Below are 8,854 nucleotides of genomic sequence, written 5' to 3'. Positions count from 1 at the left end.
AGCGCCCACCAACACCAGCAGAGATCACAGGCGTGGCCTTTCAATGAATCATGCGAAGCAGAGTGAGACAGGAAGGAAGAGAAAGCACGAAGGCATTAAAATTCTTGATGAGGAGCCTGGTGCTCTCCCTGCTCAATCTGCACACCTCCTGTCTCCGGGCAGGTTGGAGCTACCCAGCACACCACGCTACACAAACAGACAAGCTGCCACCCCTGGCACAGCCACACAACTTGGTGCGCCATCACAGCCGGCATGTTCCCAGAGCCTGTTTTTCATATTTGTGTGGCAACATGAGGGACTTCTGCATAGTTAGTTTTAATGTGTTTATATTAAATTTTTTGATTGTCTTAAGCTTTGAATGTTGGCAGGGAGCTGTTGTCAAGGAAAACAATCCTGCGTCTCTCCTCGGCGGGTAGTGGAGCCTCTGATCATGCAACAGTAGAGCCTCATTGGAGTCCCTCTGCAGACCACTGACTGAGTTAATTCACACATATCTCACCGTATTACAAGGAAGATCTCGGGTTTTGCTGGTTGTGTGGGTGAGGCACATATTCTCTCTGTCTTGCATGCCTTTCAATCACGTGTTTGTTCTCAATATGACACATTTTCCCCTCTGTAGTGAATTATATAGCTGCAGATGCGGGGCTAAGTACAGGCAGCTATATGTGCAGTAAGAGCACATCTCTGCTGGTATCACCTTGCAGACAGGATGTGGGGGTGGAGGAGGTGGTTTCAGTTTGACTGATGTGTCACTTCAGTCACACCTTTTCTTTGGATTATCAACTCCAAGTCACCCAGTCATCAGGTGGAGTTCTGTACGGAGGATGATTTTAAAAAGTATTTTGGCCAGAACCTCAACCAAGTTATTTGGAACGCATTGTCTGAGGGAAAGTACAGTACAGTGTGTGAGAGAGATGGAGGACGAGGATGAGGCGGTGGGTGGGTGGTGTTACCCGGCGCTGATTGGTGCACCCAACCTAGACACACTCAAAGTCTAGAGCGTGGGAGGCATTGTGGGCTGGAAAGGGTCTCTGCTCCGCTGAGGTGTGTGGGCATCACGAACTTTAAGGCTCGGCGGAATTAATCCTCAGAAAATGAGGGAGAGATGCGGTCAGGAGCAGCGGCAGCAGCAGTGCTACTAATCACACAGGGGTCAGTTTGTGTGTGTGTGTGTGTACTTCCCTCTTCCTCCATGCCAAGCCCCAGAAGGCAGGCTGAAGGGCCATGTGATGCCACCCACTCTCGAGTGCAGTGCATGGCAGGGCTGGCGCGAGATCCTGCAGAGCGGGTGGGATGAGCTCAGATATTGGAGGCTGGCACTGGCTGAGAACAAGGCTTAGCTATGGGAGGTGGGGAGGGAGAGGAGTTTTGGCATTACCACTCACTGCAGCAGAGGCATCAAAGCCAGCAACCTGCTTAAAACACAACAGCACCGTAAATGCTGTCAGGTGGAGTGGCTTACTATCTAGTTGATGATGACAGATGATGAGAATGTTGCAAAGAGGATCTAAATATTCAATTTATACATCCAGGGATATGCGTAATTGTCCCACGTTTTAATTTCACTGTCTTAATGAGACAACTACTTACCATAAAAATCAATATTTATGAACTATTGTGTTGCGTTAAGGCCTCTAATGGGTTCTAATTATGTGAGGGAGGAGACAGATGCATCTGAAAGGGAAATAAAAGCCACTTTAGAATTTCTGCATCCTGTTTTTTTGTATGAGTCTTGGTTTGAAATGAGTTGAGTGAAGTTGACAACATGGAGGCTGTGCTGTTTGAGAGGATGAGAGGCCTGCCAAACGACCGCTGATAGGGCTCTTTGTTGCTCTGAAAAGCAAAGGGAGGTCCCTCATGCAAATTCAAAGGAAATTCTGAGAAAAGGGGATCCAAGAAGGAAGACAATGCGCTCTGTCTCATTCAGTGCTTGTTATGGAAGACGCAGGATACAAGAGCTCGGGATACATCGCTCTGGAGAAAGGGGCCCTCATGTGCCATTGTGTGACTAACATTAGGAATCACGTGGTGATGTAATTCATCCTCAAAACTTAACAAGTCATTCCATATCATTGGCAGCCGCAGTCCACAGCCATGACCTGAGGCGTGGGGCGACAGTTGGAGAAGTGAGTCTAACCCACATCGCCGCCTCTAGCAGCACAGTCACGAGACTATACCCTCAGTCAGAAGTATGCAATTCATCCCACACATAACAGGCTGCTGCCCACTGAGCAACGTTCTCCTCACTCTCACTCCACCAACTCAGTCAGCTGCTACTGTACGGACTCCTGAAAAAGCAAATGCTAATTTTACCTCATACTCATCGACCGAAAAACCCTCGAAGATCGCAATCTTTTCAGAGCTCGTGACTTGTAGTGTTTTTCAGAGTTCTGGTTTGATTTGTTACTCTGTTTGTGCTTCTGTTCTGTGAGACAGGCCATTTTTCTCTCCTCGCTTTTCAAGATCTGCGTGTGCATTCTAGCTTAACAAGACCTTTGAGTTTCAAGCCATGCGCCAGCAGGTCTGCACAGTGTGGCTTTGAGCTCAGTGCTAACATCAGCATGCTAACACATGGGAGTGTTTTCCAGTTACTTGGTCATAAACCGAAGAATTGGACAAATTAGTATTTCAACCTGATGACGGTCACAGAGGAAAAGCTAAGGGAACAGCAAAGTCACAACTCACCCTGTGGGGGAAATGACTGTCTGTATCAGATGTTGTGGAAATCCATCTAATTGTTGTTGGGATGTTTCAGTCAAAACCACTAATGGGAACTGCATGGCCAGGAAGAAAAGTCGGGGGATCACCACCATCAACGTTTGTGCAAAAGCTTTTTGCCAATCCATCCGGTAGATGTCAAGATATTTCACCAGATCAACTAAAAATTTTTGACCAGCTGGTAGCACTGCTATGAACTAATCAGGGTTCTACCTCTGGGGAGCATGAGTGTCTGTACAAAATCCTATGACAATACATCAAGTAGTTTAAATATTTAAGTTTGGACTAACATGATGGACCCACCTATTGACAAACAGCCATAAGGAAATTCTATAATTTAAAAATCATGACTGTGCGTGTAACAGTAATGATGATAATAAGACTGGAAGCCTTGGAAACCTTCCATCCTCTGTTATTCTCACATGCTGCAGAATCTCCTATGACAAATAAACGATGAAACTTCTCTTTGGCTCATTTTCTTGTTGTGTTTGATGCCGTTTGTCTTGATGTGGGCCTCACCAGATTTAACCGTCGCAGGGACGGAGGACACTTCACATGAAAGCACTTACAGATTTTCTGCCGCTTTTCGAAAGCCTGTTTCGCTGCGTGCCGTCAATCCTCCTGCCAGTGTAGGAGTGTCTCTGGAGGAATAAGGCAGAGTTACAGCTCTCAGTCTGGATTACTGCCCTACTTGGAAGTTCATTCCTCGGAATCTCAACTCTGTAACCTCAGACTGATTTTGGTGGAAATTTTCCCCTCGCTCTGTTTCCTTTGACTTGTTAAAAAAGCCGACACAAGATTGATTACATTTTCCCAACACTGAGTCTCACAAATAACCATCGAAAGCATCCTATTGTAAAAATTCGGATAGCATCTTAAAGGGGCGCTGCACCGATTTTGCACATGAAGATCAGCTTAGTGCTCATGGGGAGTAGCACACAGTTCTATAATGTCTTCTGAGGCTCTTTGGTGCTTTGTCAAGTCTAAAAAATGAACCCTGGTGATGCCATAGTGGTATCATCAGGATTATTTTGGCTTCACCTTGTAGATTTCAATTTTTTAAAAGAAAGCCTGCATTCCAGGCACGAGATATAGAGTGTAAAAGAGCAGACAGGAGTATTTTATAATAGAAACTGTTTCGTTGCATTACGGGAATCGTAGGATGCAGCCTTTTTTGGCACTTGACCCACATTTGCAACATTTTGACTATGTTGTTTTTTTACTTTTCTCTTACAAGTTATCCAAAAATATGAGCAACATTAAAGATTAAAAATCTTAAATGATCTGGTAGTAAATTCTACCTGTTATTGTTTGCTTTTAGGCCTCACTCGGCAACAGGAAAGAGGATGGTGGCAAATACCAAAAAAGTGCGTTGCAGAGTAAACAAGAGATCAACAAGAAGCTCAACATGTAATGACAACAACTCTTAAAAATAACTTAAAATGATCAGAACGTGGTATGATTGATAAAACCCTCATCTTAAAAATTTCATCTATCATCTCTAGATTTCTCATGATTACCTCTTGGAAGAAAAAACAAAAATGACACAGACACACCATGTTTGTAACAATAAACTATTTTTTTTTTTTCATATTTACATCTGTACCTAATGTGCAAATTAATAATTTAAAGTAGTGTAAAACTCTTAAAGGAATACAAAATCATATCTTACAGTCCTAACATGGTGAGAGTCCATGAACTGGTCACATAGAAACAAAGAGGAGCAACACTGCAGTGTGTACAGGAGAGAGACAGAAGCGAACCCAGGGAGCAGTGGACATCCTTGGCCAGGACACACTTAGTTAAGGACAGCATGGTACATTATCCAAGCATCACCAGAACAAACAGCCACCACAAACACTGCGTCTTTACAGTAGTCATGTCGAATGAGCAGAAAGCACTTGGAGGCCCGGGGTTTTACAAACCCACTGATTGGTTAAAGCACTGATGATCACAAAGGCTTGAGGTGCTCTTAGCAGCAGGTGCTTCTTTTAAACGGCCTCTAGATATGGAAGAAGAACAGACAATCTCACACTGGACCGGTGACACATCTACGCTGTAGGTCACCACATAGTGCTAATAGCATGATTGCACATCGTGTTGTGTGTGTAAGGGGGGAACGGACACGTAATCACACTTCAGACAAATACGCGTCGGCCTGCTCTGGCTACCCACGATTCTTCTCATCTAACACACGGACCGAATAGAGTAGTTAACAGGCGAGTCGGAGAAACACACCATAAACACTGCATATTTGAGAAGCGATTCATCCTATGCACACTGTTTGGTGTATGCCACAAAGTACATTTTTAATTTTTTTTTTTTTTTAAAGAAGCCGGTTTGGCAGTGCTTGTGGTCTTCAGGAGGTCGACTACGGGCAGAAGTGTGAAATGATATCTTACACAATATTTTGAGTCCGATTTCTGACACAAACCTTTGCACCGCGTTAAGAACAAAAGTACACTTAACAAATGAGATAGTTTTACATTTCATCCTAATCCAACATTACAATCTATAATGCTTACACATTTTTAATTCCTGTAGTTCAAATTTGTTTACAAAAGCACACCGTGACAATCCTTTACAATTTACAAGACACAGTTAACCTACAGTAACTATATTATTGGTGCATAGACAAAATTGGGAGAGGGTGTAGCAAAAATCACCAATTTATTGCTTTTAAGTCTAATATTAATCTCCCGTTAAATTTCTTTTGATTGCAAAACAACTACAAATTTTCCACAGAGATTTTGAAGAGACAAGCAGAGGTATTGCATTCAAACTGATTAAAAGAGCTAAAATGTTCCCTCCTGATGAGATGCAAATCTTTTGTACCTTGAAAAATAAAGAACTTTCCCTCACATACAGAAAGTTACATCACACACAGAGAGAGATGACTTTTACTCTAAAACAAGTAAAAGACTAAGTTCAATGAGACAGAAATGAAACCCCAAAACAAAAATAGCACAATTTCTGGCCAAAGCTGCTCACTGTTTCAAGTTCTGCTTCCCCCATCATAAAGTAAGAATCTTTACTAACAAGGGAAGGGTGACAGGAATACAAGAGCATTCTTCAACAAAATAGGAAAATGTTTGCCACCATGTTATTCTAAATGCAGAGTGCAGATGGTGTAGCTCCCTCGGGTCTCCCGCGGCCTTGCTGACGAGTGGCTGAAGTGGCTGTGATGGCTATGCAGGCCTCTGCACTTTGCTCTCTCTCTCCCTGCGCTTCAGCTCCTCTCTGTAGCAGTAGGAGCAGTAGTTGTCTGTCTCTGGCCTGCCGTAGAAGGAGCAGTTCTCCCTCTTGCAGCGGCGCTGCTGAAAGCAGTACAAAGGGCTTCCAGAGCTCCGCCCTTTGGTTTTGTCTTGGTTGAGCCAGGTGTGAGACGAGTTGTCCTCATCAGCAAACTCCAGGCAGTCCTGAATGTCTCCCGCGTCGAATCCATTGGTGTAGGTGTGGGACTTGTGTTCGCCGGGCATGTTGTAGGAGAGGGTCTCTATGGTGTTAACAGTGCGGACCCCTGACAGGCGAGCGGGGCTGTAACTCTGGGATGAGAGTGTGCGGTTCTGCTGGGGGTAGGTGGCGCATGTCTTTAGGGTGCCCACCATGGGCTTATAGGGGTCATCTTGGAAGATGGAGGATTGCATGTTGACATCTTGTAAGTGGATCACGCTGTGCCTCTGGATGGGCGGTGTATGGCTGTAGTGGGCGGACACAGGAACGGGCCCAGGTCTCTTAGCACCAATACTGGGGGAAGAGTAAGGCGCAGGGGCTGGGGCTGGGTGGGAGACGTGGTGGGAGGCTGTAGGCGGGGTGAGAGGAGGGACTGGGACAGAGACAAGAGGGGCTGCGGGAGTGGGACTGTTCCTGCCCTGCATCTTGAGACCCAGCGGGGGTTGCGAGTTGTGGTTGTAGGTGTGGGTGTGATGGGGCAGGACGGGAGAGCAGCTCTCCGGAGGCGAGCTGTCCGATCTCTCCCTCTGGAAGACACTCTCATGCTCGGGCTTCTTCGCGGCCACCTCGCTGGCGGCGGGGGGCTTCTTCTCGGCCTCCTTCCTCTTCTGCTCCTGCTCCTGGCTGAAGCGCTCCTGGGCGTTGGTCAGGTAGTAGCTGATCATCTCCTCGTGGAACTGGTGCCGATGGCTGGTGAGCAAGAGGCCTGCGAAAATGAACTTGCGTTCCCCCTGCATGGCAGCCCGGAGGATGTTGAGGCTGAGCTTGACATCGGTGCTGTATTTCCAGTTCTCCAGGGTTTTGTCCCCTGAGACTCTCCCTGCACTGTCCTGTCTCTCGGTGGGGGAGGAGCTGGAGGGTCTGTCTCTGTCTGTAGGGGAGGGACTAGTGGCCTTCTCAGAAGAGGTGGAGCTGGCTGACTGGCCCGACTCCTCCTTGCTTCCCTTGGTTGCCTTAGACTCCTTCTTCTTTGCCTTCTCCCCTCCATTCTCCCCACTGCGACCTGAGCCAGAGTTAGATTTGTTCATTTTGCCGTGCACAAGGCCGCCCAGACCTCCCATGTTCTTCTTCAACTTGATTCCCAAGGTTTTGCTGAAGCTACCTAGTTTGTTGGCTACAGAATCAGCCCTGCTCTTGTCTTTGTCCTTGCGCTGCTTGTCTTTGTCCTTCTCCTTGCTGGGCTTGCTGCTGTTGACGTTCGAGTTGCTGCCGACAGACTCGCGGTCAGAGTCCATGGACTCAGCTAGAGACTGGACATCCTCACCTGCAGAGGCTGTGGGAGACTCTGGCTGAGCCAAGGGAGCCTGCGCAGAGACAAACACAAGCACATACAGCGATGAAGAAAACACCAGCGCTGATGACGCTGAAGCCATAATTCAACATCTAATTTGTAAGAGAGATTTGAAAGATTCCCAATGTATTCCAGACAAATTCACCAAAAAAACAAAATACTAAAAAAGCACTTTGGCTGATGATTCATATCAGCACAAACACATGAATGCCTTCAATTACTGCTCTCTGACAGGAAATAAAACTGATTGATTGAACCCCTCCATTCCAGATGTTACTGAAACCACAGGGCAGAGTTAACCATGACGAACAAGACGCATGTGTGAGAAAAAAAAAAAGTTACCCTTGTTTCAGATGGAATTCGGATCCACGTTACATTCATGTAGTTGTGCAGCAGGTTGAGTTTGGCCTCCAGAGACAAGATGAGACTGCGGGAGCAGATGCATCCACGATTAGCAACAAGCAGTGATGTGACACAGCTGACATGAATTTAAAACCACGCCTGCAATGCATTAAGGGTAATATAAAGAGGTGGCATTAGGACGTGATTTGAGCATCTTTTCTCTTTATATCTGCGCTGTTCATACTGCAGCATGTTAAAGGATAGGCTAACCCCCTGACTGGCAGGAATGCGAAACAGAAACCCCAACATAAACTCTTTGCTGAACCCAGAGAGGGTGTTGCTGCTTTAGTGAGGCCATTCCTGGGAGACCCTATAGATGACTGACGGGACTCACAATTTGTTCTCTCTCTGCTCACTCTTTGAAGTGACCTGAGCCCGGATCCCATAATCAGTTAAATCCCCCACATGCAGCCTTGTGGGCAGACTAACAGAACTGCCTTGGCCTGCAGTTTCTGCTCTCTCTCCCCTCGCGGGGCCGCTTTCATAACCAGCGCCTCTGTGCGTGCTTTGCTGGTGAGCATCGACACCCTGTGATATACTTCTCAGGACTTACTTGGCTAGCTTGGTATTATCGTTGTCGTCCCTCCCCCACTCCCAGTCCCTGCCAGGGTCCACGGCAAAATGGAGCGCTAGCAGCTTGTGCTCCGAGTCGGTCAGAGGGATAACAGCTGGAAGAGATGAGATTATCAGAAGGTTAGTTTGGTCTAGCTCTTACCACCGGATGCTACGTCGCACGCCACCCGTTCCCTCACGAGGCCACCGTGGCGTCGGAGCTAAAGTGACACCATAATGACACACTAGAATAATGCCACGTTAATTATCCCACATGCCTGTCAGCGTGGGGTAAACTGAACTGTGGGTGTATTCTATCTGCCATCCATTTTTTAGGCCGAGAAGCGACCGTGACCAGTGAGTGTCACTCACACAGACTCATCCAGACGAAGCAGGGCCTCGGACGGCTGCAACTTAAAAAGCATCAACTTGACCATT

The 8,854-nt window shown here is 46.7% G+C and overlaps 1 protein-coding gene across 7 annotated transcripts in view; it reads right to left on the bottom strand.

Annotated features, from left to right (window-relative positions):
- Positions 1-4,287: 4,287 nt before the first annotated feature.
- otud7a (OTU deubiquitinase 7A) overlaps positions 4,288-8,854 on the bottom strand; it is a 38,851-nt gene continuing 34,284 nt past the window's right edge. For all 7 annotated transcript variants that reach the window (XM_041939530.1, XM_041939535.1, XM_041939536.1 and 4 more), the window contains 3 exons: positions 8,418-8,532; positions 7,805-7,889; positions 4,288-7,475 (listed from right to left, as the gene is read on the bottom strand). In XM_041939530.1, the coding sequence (XP_041795464.1) occupies positions 5,907-7,475; positions 7,805-7,889; positions 8,418-8,532 (1,769 nt within the window). In that variant the 3' untranslated portion in view covers positions 4,288-5,906. The remainder of the gene's footprint in view (positions 7,476-7,804; positions 7,890-8,417; positions 8,533-8,854) is intronic.

Source organism: Chelmon rostratus, chromosome 6, assembly GCF_017976325.1.
Source record: "Chelmon rostratus isolate fCheRos1 chromosome 6, fCheRos1.pri, whole genome shotgun sequence".
NCBI lineage: Eukaryota > Metazoa > Chordata > Actinopteri > Chaetodontiformes > Chaetodontidae > Chelmon > Chelmon rostratus.
This window is presented reverse-complemented; position numbering and strand designations above follow the sequence as displayed.